Source organism: Pristis pectinata, chromosome 32, assembly GCF_009764475.1.
Source record: "Pristis pectinata isolate sPriPec2 chromosome 32, sPriPec2.1.pri, whole genome shotgun sequence".
NCBI lineage: Eukaryota > Metazoa > Chordata > Chondrichthyes > Rhinopristiformes > Pristidae > Pristis > Pristis pectinata.
In genome coordinates this window covers 5,095,453-5,108,334 of record NC_067436.1, presented here as the reverse complement: position 1 = coordinate 5,108,334, position 12,882 = coordinate 5,095,453, and the positions used below count along the sequence as shown (strand labels likewise).

General features: G+C 38.8%; 1 protein-coding gene across 1 annotated transcript in view; it reads right to left on the bottom strand.

The window, feature by feature from the left end:
- Window positions 1-12,882, bottom strand: part of LOC127585186 (fibrillin-1-like) — a 302,894-nt gene that overhangs the window by 24,498 nt on the left and 265,514 nt on the right. Inside the window, exons 58-60 of the mRNA XM_052042412.1 lie at window positions 4,799-4,924; window positions 3,012-3,134; window positions 994-1,110 (exon numbers count right to left, since the gene is read on the bottom strand). Coding sequence (XP_051898372.1) covers window positions 994-1,110; window positions 3,012-3,134; window positions 4,799-4,924 — 366 coding nt within the window. The remainder of the gene's footprint in view (window positions 1-993; window positions 1,111-3,011; window positions 3,135-4,798; window positions 4,925-12,882) is intronic.

Genomic DNA, 12,882 nt, shown 5'->3' with positions numbered 1-12,882 from the left:
ATACACTGCCACTGTTCTGTGCAATGAAGAAAGCTCTCAGATCTGTCTATGCCTGAACCACGTTTTGGCATTCTGACAGCCTTCTTGATGACAGCGCTGGAGTTTTGATTATACAACTCTATTGCTTCTGGATCCCATTGCTTGCTTCCTTCATGGATACCATCAGCAATTTATTTATTCATTCATTCAAGGGATGCAGATGTTGTACAGATTTATTGTCTATCCTTAATTGACACTTAGGTAAGAGGTTGTTAAGAGTCAACCAGATTGTTGTATTCACATGTTGGCCCAAACTGAGTAAGCATGGTAGATTTCTTTCCTTGAAGGACACTGATGAACTAGATGACAATCCATAGTAACCAGCTTTTTATTCATGAGTTAATTAATTGAATTTAAATTTTCTTGTTGATTTGGTGGGAATTGAACTCATGTTCCTGGATTAATGTTCTCTGGATATCACACTACAATGCTACCACACCCATTTGTTTAGTGGCATTTACCTCGTCTCCAAGCAGACAGCTTGGATATCCTGAACATGTAAATAAATTAGAAAGGTGGACATCAGAGCAGCTAAAATAAAACCTTGTGGATATCTACATGAGTATCTTTATATGGCTGCATGCTGGCTGTACAATTACGGAGCTGAAGCTCTGCAGCTTACGAACACTTCTGGGTGAACCTGAGTACCTTGACTGCCATTTGCATCCAGCTTGAGAACCTCCTGTTCACTTTCCCTAATAGCCTGATTAACTAACGACTTATGCCATCTAAAGGTCAGTATTTTCTCTAATTAAAGAACCCTGAAAATTACACTGAGAGCTGCTACTTAATTGTTCGTGACAAACTAACTACAATGTAAGCATTTGAGAATCAGTACATAATTATGGCATAGAAATTTAGGGTAGGCTATTGCTTCATTGCAAAAAAATTATCTACAGTTTAACTTCATACCTCTTCCTTTGTCCCCCTCTTCATTTCTACTCAGTGACTTACCAATACATGCTGTATGATGCTGTGTGAATCCAGGAGGGCACTTACAAGTAAATCCACCAATTGTATTGACACAAAGAAACTGACAGTTGTGCTGCTTTGTAGCACATTCATCCAGATCTAGTGAAAAAAAGAAAGCAACAGTTTAAATAATGAAGCTATGCAAGAGAAATATTTTTACTCCAGCTTCCTCTCTCCAAACCCAAAGAACACAATAATGCTACAGTCACAATGTATACAGTATAATGTATATGTATATAATAGTAAATAATAAGTATTTGCATCACATTTTGAAATTGGTAATAATACAATGAATGGTCTCAGAGTAACTTTACTTTCATAAGTGATGGATCACCAATAATCACCAGCTGCCTATGATTTTCCCAATTGAAGCATATGATACAGAATTTTCTTTGAAAACTATTTATTTTTAAAATGACTTTTGGAAGTAATTTCAGCACTTCTTTGGTTGCTGCCATGTTATGGGAAGGGGAAGTACAAAAAAAAATCCATATATTTCATGTCAGGCCAGATGTCTCTTCTTACCTTACTACCACTGGGAATCATAATTTCAGACAGACATTGTTATGTTAATTAATAGGATCTCCTTGTGAAAAATAATCTAAAGAAATATCCAGAGTAATAAACAGGGCTGAATTTTTTTTACAAATATCCTTAAGGCAGTCCCTCCCATTTGAAAGTTTAAGGATTTTTAAAACTTAATGGGATTGGATAAGGATTTCTTCCTCCAAACATTTTTATCCATTTTATAGAACTTGTTTAATCACAGATTCTTATTTACTACAGGGTAGCATTTTTATATTTCAGCACAATGCAAACCATTTGAAAACAGCATCTATAATTTAGAAACTGAAGCATCACCTGATATTGTTAGCACTTTTTTTGATAGTTTCCCTGTATTTCCTACAAATTCCCCCCATTGTTCACTCAGTTGCATTAACTTCTCTCTTGCAGAAACTACCCCTGATTGAAAAGGTGTGTGTCCCAATGCATGTCAAACTATATCTAATTTCAATTTCAATTTCAATTTCAACTGGGTGTCAGAGAATGAATCCTCTGTCTAACTTTGTACGTATGAAGAAGCAAATGGTTTTATTCTTCCTATAATGACAGGGCTGAAGTTAGCAACTGATACATGAGTGACTATCTGAAATATGACATAATGAGACTCCAATGCGGTAAGCCTGTCATTATTATCCTTACCTGCTACATGTCAACTTTGAGATTAAGCTCTTCTGGTTATTAAAGCAAGGATCTTTCAAATAATTAAAATGTGTATTTAAACAAAATTAATCAATAACAGAATTTTCAGTAACTAAAGTTAATTTTTAATTTAAATCTGATGAAATATTTCTGACTATTGAACGGTTCCCTAACACAATAAGATGGGACTCTTGACCTCACAATCTACCTTGTTATGACCTTGCACCTTATTGTCTACCTGCACTGCACTTTCTCTGTAGCTGGTACATTTTATTCTGCATTCTGTTATTGTTTTACCCTGTACTACTTCAAAGCACTGTGTAGTGAATTGATCAGTATGAATGGTATGCAAGACAAGTTTTTCACTGTACCTCGGTACATGTGACAATAATAATAAACCAAACCAAATAGTACAGGCTGTCACTGGGTTAGGAACAGCTAACTTATCGATACCTGGACATATGAAAGAGCTCCCATAATATGAATAAACTTACAAATTCGATATATGTTCATTCCTACAAATGGCAGATCTAGTTTCTCCTCTCCCTCTCTCCACTTTCAGTAATTGTTCCTTCTTATCAGTCTTATGCAATTTTGATGCCATTCATTACAATACTGTGGAGGTATGGCTACCATATTGTGTGATTTTGTGTGTTTTCTGACTTATTGACAAGATCAATATATGGACGTCTGTAAAAATGGAACCTGTTTGTAACCCAGGGATGGCCTGTAATGAAAAAAATTCAAATCTGGACCAGATAGGTTATTGTGATGCTGGAAATTAATATTATAGTCACCTTTGCAACTTTTCCCATTTTCCTGCAGCAAGTATCCTCTAGGACATGCACACTGGTAGCTTCCTTCCGTGTTCTTGCAGATGAAATTACACGGTTTTGGTGCTTGAACACATTCATCAAGATCTAGCAATTTACAAGAGTATAAATGATAAACCTTTTCTGTACTATATAAGTAACTGCAGTTGTTAGGACAGAAGGAAGTATGTTTGAGAAGCTCCAAAATTAATCACAACTACTATGAGATTTACGATCAGCAAAATTACCAGAGTACGATCTGAGGTAAAGTTCAATGGGAACACACTGTATGTTAAAACTGATCATGGCACATAGATTGTTGTATGATTTATGTATAATGAAGACATAATATTTTTTATGGTATCTATTAGATGTTGGACAAACCCTGACCTGAATAATTTCTTGTCGTTTCCTTATATAAAGATAATATTAAGGAATAACTTAACTGACTTTACTAATTTATAATATTTGTGCAATTATGCTCTTTTTAGTCTATCTATGCATATCATACATCCTAGATGAGAGAATTTTCAACACCCAACAGATAGCGCGTAATATTTTACTTTGTATCAACAGTTAATTTTACCTTCTACTTAATGCATTTTGCTTTGCTTGGTTTCCTTATAAGTTGTCCCACAATAGTCAGCTGTATAATGCTGTGTCATGGTGGAGCTGGGCTGAATTATCAAATTATAACCAAGGCCACAGTGGAAATGTCTGAATCATTTGGAGGTGTGGGCCTCATATGAATTGCACCAGGGAAGTGTAGATGCCAAATCAGGGATGTTGTTACAATTCATCAATTTTTGGCAATGGAAATCAGCTGGATCCTGAAGGACGTGGACATTGCTGGGAAGATCAGCATTTATTGTCCATTGCCAATTACCTTCAACAAGGTGATGGTAAGCCACTGTCTTGACCTATGGAATTTTTGTGGAGGAGATACTCCCAAAGTGCTGTTATGTAGGCCCAGCAGTAACAAAGAGTTGGCAATATATTTCAAAGGCAGGATGGCATATGACTTGGAGGGAAACTTGCAGGCGAATGAATGGAACATTTTTATGAGTCCTTGTGAAATTCTCATGTAACTCTAAAAGAAACTGGCAGCTTCTGGCATTTAGCAACTAAATGCTCAGCACAATTGGAACTACAAAGCATGATATTTAATTAGCATATTTAAATAGCTCCCTGCCTTAATTATACTAAAAGTCAGCTTGAAAATAGAACAAGACAACTACACTTTTTAATGAGAAGATAATTGACTAGCAGTCAAACTATCCCACCATCTATTCTTGTTATAATTTTCTGTGTATCCCATTCTGCTATCTGTGCCATTGTCTTCAGTCTTTCTGCAGTACATTCTGGAACTCCTTCCCCCCAAATGCCTCTGCATTTTTGCTTCTTAACTTATAACATCTCTTCTCTAACAACATTACTTGTTACTTCTTCTAATATTGCTGTTACATATTTGTAAAGTGTCTAGCAATATTTACTATATTAAGGAAGTTACACAAATAGATGTTTTGGTAAGCTTGAAAATTGTGGAACTCATAAAATTAAACCAGTAAGAATTCTTCACAAACTAGTTGAACTGTCAATGTGCTTGGTTTTGTTGACATTAGTTTAAATATTGTATTTAAAAACAAACGTCTACAATTTATCACATGGTGAATTAAGTTACTCATTACTGGTAGCCATTATTTTCTTACCCTGTCCTTGAAACTTTGTATAATCTATAATTTGTGCCTATAATTTTCTTTTAAAATACTTACCCACACAGGCTATGCCAGTGAGGTCTGTGGTGTAGCCAGTCTTGCAGAGACATCGATATGATCCAACAGTATTAATACACTGTCCATTCTGACACAAGTTTGCAAGGACTTGACATTCATCAATATCTGAAACAAAATATAATAAAACTGGTTAAAAGAAAACATTTTTTCCTTTTCTTTGAAGGTAATGATTTTTGATACAGCAGAGTTTCAGTGCCACAGCTGCTTTCATTTTGACTTAATCACTAATTATTAATTGTTTCCAGTGTGTTAAAACAGTAAGGCCTGACTGGCTAATTGACTGTGATATATCCCAAGACCAAGCCTATTCTAAGTTCACCCAATATCCATGCAAGTCCAATCATCAGTAAAAGCTTCATTCTTGCTTCTGCATTATATCATACCAAACATATAAAATAGGAAGTCTAATGTAATCAAATGGTATAGATGCAAGAATGAACATTTGTTGGGAATTTAAAAGTGATGTTTCTTACACTTAAAATTCTGTAGCAGCATCTGAGAGCAGAAGTAAAAGTATTAACTTTGCTGCTTGCAAAATGAAATGAGTGAAGAGTTGGATAGTACAGCAAAAGTAAGCTGGAGAAATTCAGATTCTGCCACATAAGGATGTCCAAGTTGGGCAAACTATCATTGTGCACAGTGCTTAGTAATAGAATTCTATATCAATTATGAAGTCCCTAGTACCGGAATTCAAATGAGGAAGGTATTAAGATTTAAAGGTAGCAGAAAAATGGAATCAGATACAATGACTATGTTTAAGATGTATTTAGACTGATTCTTGAATAGGCAATGCATAGAAGGATACAAACCTAATGAGGGCAAGTGGGACTGGTGTAGATGGGTAAAAAGTTTGGCATGGATGTAGTGGGCCAAAGGGCCTGTTTCTGTGCTTACGACTCTTTATTAATGGTCGTATCATAAGATGTATCTTAATATTTTTTATGGTCAAAACTCTTAAGTGATTATATCAAACACCTCTGCAAGATAGTTGTCCAGAATCTATGGACTTGCTCACTGCTGACCTCCAAAAGAAGTTTGGATCTACCTTGTGTAGTTTGGCCCAATGGGAACTTGCAGCATGGAGCTGGTTTTAGCTCTCGTAGAAAGGTACCGCATGCTGCAGTGTAACGGGTATACATGGGTGGGGGCCTGGTAAAGCACGAGCAAAACAACCTCTGGCTACAAATAAAGCTGAGAAGACATTTCAACATTTTATGTATTTAAAAGCTTTCAGAACCAGTAAAATCCATTAAAAATATAACAATCAAAATAAAAACCTGCAACGCACAAAACAAATACTTCTGAAGGATTGTTATAAAAATCTAAATTAATTATTACTTACCGAAGTCCCTCACAGCCATTCCCCTCCATTGAAATCAATGGAAAAGCAGTCCCTGCAGCAGGGCCAACCTGATGCAAGAGGTCTGTGAGGTTTCTTCACTGAAAATGATTGGGAAATTACATCAACTTCAGGCTCCCACGCTGGACTTCATGAGGATTGTGACATGAGAATTCATTCCAAAAAACAATGAAAGACTAACTGCAACTTCAGAACTCATATTCCTCTGTAATTCCCTAAAAATCTGGCCCAATGCAGTTGTATAATGTTTGTCTGTGTGCACACATGACCATATCACACCCAAATAATGCAGGATGATCACTTGGGTGTGACTGGATATATTCTACAAACTGCTATCTTTTCAATATTATTCCTCTGTTTACCTGCAGAATCACAACAGCATGGAGCAAATCTCATTAGAAAAAGGCCTGGTAGTCTAAAACCAATAACACGATTTGCTGAGACTTCTTTGAATATCATCTTCCATTTGCAAGAAGTTTGGGATTCATGTAGGTTTAGAGTAAATGGGGTTGTTATTGGTTGGCATGGAATCATTGGGCTGAAGGGCCTGCTCCCATGCTGCGACTCTCTATGACACCAGGACTTTGCATTCCTTATCCTAACAGGCAAGCTTGTTAAGTTCCTCACCTCCTGATAAGTCACATTGTCTCCAAGTTGCACTCAAATATAATTGCATGTTAGATTTTTATACTGGCACTCAAATATGTTTGAGAATTTGCTTTGTGACCAAAATCCTAACACTTTTTCTCTTCTGTTTCTCTAGGTAAGCCACTTGAATTAATCAGAATCTAGTGGGACTTAAGTTTACAGGCACAATGAAACCATTTATTGAAATAAAACCAGAAAATGCTGGAGATACTTAGCAGGTCAGGCAGTATCTGTGGAGGGAGAAACAAGCTTGGTGTTTTGGGTCATTGAACATGGGTGTCATTGAGCTGAAATGTTAAGTTTGCTTTTCTCTCTTTATAGATGTTGCCTTACCTGGTGAGTGTCCCTGGCATTTTCTATTTTTAGGGATACAAGAGACTGCAGATACTGGAACCTAGAGCAAAAATATAAATGGCTGAAGAGCTCAGCAGGTCAGGCAGCATCTGTGGAGGCAAAGGGATTGTTGACGTTTCAGGTTGAGACCCTGCATCAGGACCGAGAGTGTAGAGAGAAGATAGCCAGTATAAAGAGGTGAGAGGGAAAGGCGAGATAGAAGCTGGAAGGTGATAGGTAGAACCAGATGAGGTGGAGGAGGATGATGAACAGATGGAGCCAGGTGGGGAAGGGGGAGTGTTGAGATAGAGGTTGGTAGGTGATAGTTGGAACATAAAAAAATATTAGGCAGATGGAGTAAGGTGGGGTAGGGGATAGGAAAAGTGAACCAGTGGGGAAGAAATCCAGGTAGATAGATATGTGGGTGAGGGGCAGTAGGAACCAGGTTGGGGAGGGTGATGTCCAGGTAACAAGGGAGGTAGGTATGGAAAAGGTGAACAATGGAAGAGAGAGAATTGATGGGAATGGAAAAGGAACACAGGGGGTGTGGGTAACCTGAAATTGGAATGTTCAATGTTCATACCATTGGGCTGTAGGTTACCCAAGCAGAATATGAGGTGTTGGTCTAGTTTGTGTTTGTCCTCACTGTGGCAGTGGAGAAGGTCAAGGACATACAGGTTGGTGTGAGAATGGCAAGGGGAGTTGAAATGACATGCCACTGTAAACTGAAGATGGCTGTTGTGGACAAAGCACAGATGCCATGATTTTTCAACTCTCCTTCCCATTCCCGCATTAATCTGTGTGTCCTCTCCACTGCCACAGTGAGTCCAAATGTAAGTTAGAAGAATAGCACCTCATATTCAGCTTTGAAAGCCTACAGCCTGATTGGTACGAACACTGAATTCTATAATTTCAGTTACCAACTCCCCGTGTTCCTTTCCCACTCCCAGTAGGGGTCTTTCTCCCTTTGTTCACCTTTTCCACCCCTCTCCTCTGCATTAACTAGACATTACCTAGTGGATGGAGCAGTGTGAATTTGATGTTGGAGGGCTAATATCGTTGCCCTTTCTCAGTTGTTTGGATTAGAAATTTGGATCTCAATGGCCTGTCTATAATATAAACTTGCTTCTAAGCGAGTTGTACTTAAACCATACTTCAATCTTCTTTTAGATCTAGAAAGAGCAAATGTAGAGCTGGCAATTCCCATAAAAATTAATTCAAATGGATTTCCGTAACTTACGAGCAGTTCAGCTTTAAGAGAACTTATTCAGCGAGAACATAACTAACCTTTTGTATTTAGTTTTAATGGACAGGCTGCGTGCACAGCTGGTGTACATCATAAACTCTAATATTTTGCATGTTGGATAATGTGGCCTTTACTGGCATAGTTTCTGAAGTCTAATGAACCTCTTGCATAGTCTCTACAATTGCAAAGAATGCCACTGGCAATCAGATCTATAATTTCTGATGTTGTTTAAGTAGGAACCTGGCAGTCTGAGCATTATCCCACTCACTTATTTCATCCTGGAGTAAGTGTTTCTGCTGGTGAGAATTTTAAGTTGGAAAGACGTTGCCAGTTCAGATACAAAAGGTATTAAAAAAATAGATGACTCGCATGCATTATAATCTGCAACTGGGAATTTGTTTCAATTGAAATGATTTATTTTCTCAAATATAGATAAACCTTTAAGAATGAATGTATGCTATTTTCTGTCAATAAACTAGATATACTGAACTAATGTGACCCTAAAAAACAAATCCTTAAATTTTCCAAATACTGTAACAATTTTGTGAGCCACTAGGCCATCCATTAGAAATTTAGGAGGGCCTCAACTTAAAGAAATATTGCATATCATATCTTTGTGTTGCAAACTTGGGAAACTTGCCAGATATCTTTCAAAGTAAATCATTAGCATTAACATCTTGTGGGACTCTTGCATGATATGTTTACATTGAAATCTTCCACACCAGATTATTTCCTGCACTTGTGATACTGGACAAGCAAATCACATGTATGTTCTAGTTTGTAAGATTTATCCACAAACATCACTTTTATACTTTTGCCACAGTTGTTGACTTAACTGTCAAATCTGACATCAATTTCCACACACATTAATCATCACTCTCAAGCCTCTTTGCCAAGATATTTTGGTCACGTTGTGCCAAAATATCTAATATAACATACAATGGTCAAGTTTTACTAAGTATTATTGCAAGGAAGTATAGTGGTTTATTACTTAAATTACAGGCCCAGATTTTACAGAGCAATGCTGGCAGTTTCCTGTGTAACTGCTGAAATGTATGAAATCCCCGCCTAAATTTGAAAAAAATTATTTATACAGCACGGTAACAGGCCCTTCCGGCCCAATGAGCCCGCACCGCCCAATTACACCCATGTATGCAACTTCAGGAATGCAGTGTGCATGAAAAGATCCTGAAGTTGCATCCTGCTATTCACAATAGTTTTTTGACTGTGCTCCAACAATGGACTCCAGAATCTGGCAAGGAACTGCAAACTTGCAACAATTTTCCACAAAGAGGAATCTGCGTGAGCGACCTGTGCCAGGTGGACCTGGCAGAGGGACAGCTTCTCCATCATTCAATGGATGGAAACAGCTATGAAGGCTGGTTAGATTATTTAGAATTTCCTTAATTACTGGACTTTATTTAAATATGTTAAATGCTTTAGTTTTATGACTTAAAGTAACATAGTAATATTTTAACATTTTAGTTGTTAATTTTGTATGTCAAAATTTTGAATGTCAGAAATATTTTAAGTTTTGATAACTTTGACAGCAGCTAAGGGAGGGGTGGTGGATGGAGTCTCACCTTAGCCAAAGACTTCTTTGAATAATTTTGTGCGCAGGTCATGTTTCTATACCCCTGCCCAAATCCCACAATGATGCCATTGACATTATAGAAGACATATTGCATCAAAGGGTCTTGCTACAATAGAGGTGGTTTCTCTCAGTAAGCTTCTATTGGCATATCCATGCAAGGTAAGTGTAATCTTTCTTCAGAGATCAGCGGTGAGCATACGGCAGCTGGCAAATTCTGAGCCATAATATATCAGGAGATTAGCAGGAGCATGGGTAACAAAGATGAAGGTACAGAAATTTAATGCATGTTCCCCGACCTGCTGCTTCCAACAGGAAATTAAACTCAAAGAAAACAGACTGGGGATAGAGAAGCAACTACTTACCATTGATCCTTTACCCTGAATTTTCTTCATATATTGTTTGATATTTTTGCAAGCTGCCTGACTCAATGGGCTTGTGGAAGTTTCTTTTACTTTATTCCCTATAGGATGGATGCATTGCTGGCAAGTTCAGCAATTCATGATCATGCCTAATTGCCCTTGAGGAGATGGTGGTGAGCCACTTTATTGAACCACTGCAGTTCTTGTGGTGAAGGTACTCCCATAATGCTGTTAAAATGTTCCAGGATTCTGACCCAGTGATGGTATATTTCCGAGTCAGAATCATGTTTGTCTTGGAGTGAATTTTGCAGGTGGCAACATTCCTATGCCTCTTCTATCATCATCATTTTCTGTGGTGCATGTTGTGGGTTTGGAAGAGGCTGTTAAAGAAGCCATGGTGAGTTGCTGCAATGTATTTTATATGGTACATACTGCAACCACAGTGTGCTGGTGGGATGGAAATGAATACTCGGGGTGGAAGATGGGTTGCTAATCAAGTTGGTTGTCTTTTTGTGGATGATGTTGAGCTTACTGACTGTTATTGGAGCAACACGCATCGAGGCAAATGAGAGTATTCCATCACTCTCCTGATTTGAAAATGGTGGAAGGACATTGAGAGTCAGGTGGGAAGTTATTCACCACAGAATACTCAGTCTCTAACCTGCTCTTGTAGTTACAGTATTCATGTGGCTGGATCAGTTAAGTTTCTGGTCAAGTATGACACCCTCAGGGTTGATGACAGACGTTTTGACAATGGTAATACCACTGAGTCTGAAGGGGAACTGGGCAGATTTTCATTATTTAAAGCTGACACTTGCGTGACATTGATATTACCTTGTCAGCCTATGACTGAATGTTGTCCTGGTCTTGTTGCACTTGGACAAGGGAAAAGGATGTGCTGGAACTTTTGAAAAACATTAGGATAGATAAGTCACTGGGGCCAGATGGGATATATCCAAGGTTATTACGGGAAGCGAGGGAAGAGATTGCTGAGCCTTGGCGATGATCTTTGCTTCCTCACCGGCCACAGGAGTAGTGTCAGATGATTGGAGGGTAGCAAATGTTGTTCCTTTGTTTAAGAAAGGGAGTAGGGATAACCCTGGGAATTACAGATCAGTGAGTCTTATTTCAGTGGTGGGCAAATTACTGGAGAAGATTCTTAAAGACAGGATTTATGGGCACTTGGAGAAGCTTAGGCTGATTAGGGACAGTCAGCATGGCTTTGTGAGGGGCAGGTCGTGCCTCACGAGACTGATTGAATTCTTTGAGGATGTGATAAAGCAAATTGATGAAGGTAGAGCAGTGGATATGGTGTACATGAATTTTAGTGAGGCATTTGATACGATCCCTCATGGAAGCCTCATTCAGAAAGTCAGGAGGCATGGGATCCAGGGAAAATTAGCTGTGTGGTTTCAGAATTGGCTCGTCCATAAAAGACAGAGGGTGGTTGTAGATGGAGCGTATTCTGCCTGGAGGTCGGTGACCAGTGGTGTTCCGCAGGGATCTGTTCTGGCACCCCTGCTCTTTGTGATTTTTATAAGTGACGGATGAGGATGTGGAAGGGTGGGTAAGTTTGCAGACGACACAAAGGTTGGTGGTGTTGCGGATAGTGTAGAAGGTTGTTGTAGGTTACAACAGGATATTGATAGGATGCAGAGCTGGGCTGAGACGTGGCAGATGGAGTTCAACCCGAAAACGTGTAAAGTGATACACTTTAGAAGATTGAACTTGAAGGCAGAATACAAGCTTAATGGCAGCAAGACTCTTAGCAGTGTGGAGGAACAGTGGGATCTTGCTGAACACATCCATAGATCCCTCAAGGTTGCCACGCAGGTTGATAGGGTTGTTAAGAAGGCGTATGGTGTGTTGGCCTTAATCAGTCGGGGTATTGAGTTCAAGAGCCATGAGGTAATGTTGCAGCTCTATAAAACTCTGGTTAGACCGCACTTGGAGTATTGTGTTCAGTTCTGGTTGCTTCATTATAGGAAGGATGTGGAAGCTTTAGAGAGGGTGCCAAGGAGATATTTACCAGGATGCTGCTTGGATTGGAGAGCATGTCTTATGAAGATAGGTTGAGCAAGCTAGGGCAAAGGAGGATGACTGGTGACTTGATAAAGGTGTACAAGATGAAAACAGGTATAGATCGAGTGGACAGTCAGAGACTTATTCCCAGGGTGAAAATGGCTAACACAAGGGGGTCATAATTTTAAGGTGATTGGAGGAAGGTATATGGGGGGATGTCAGAGGTAAGTTTTTTACACAGAGAGTGGTGGGTGCGGGGAATGCCGGCAGAAGTGGTGGAGGAAGATACATTAGGGACATTTAAGAGACTCTTGGATAGCCACATGAATGATAAAAAAAATGGAGGGCTATGTGGGAGGGAATGGTTAGATAGCAGTAGTGTAGCGGTTAGCGTAACGCTATTACAGCGCCAGTGACCCAGGTTCAATTCTGGCCACTGTCTGTAAGGTGTTTCTACGTTCTCCCTGTGTCTGTGTGGGTTTCCTCCGGGTGCTCCAGTTT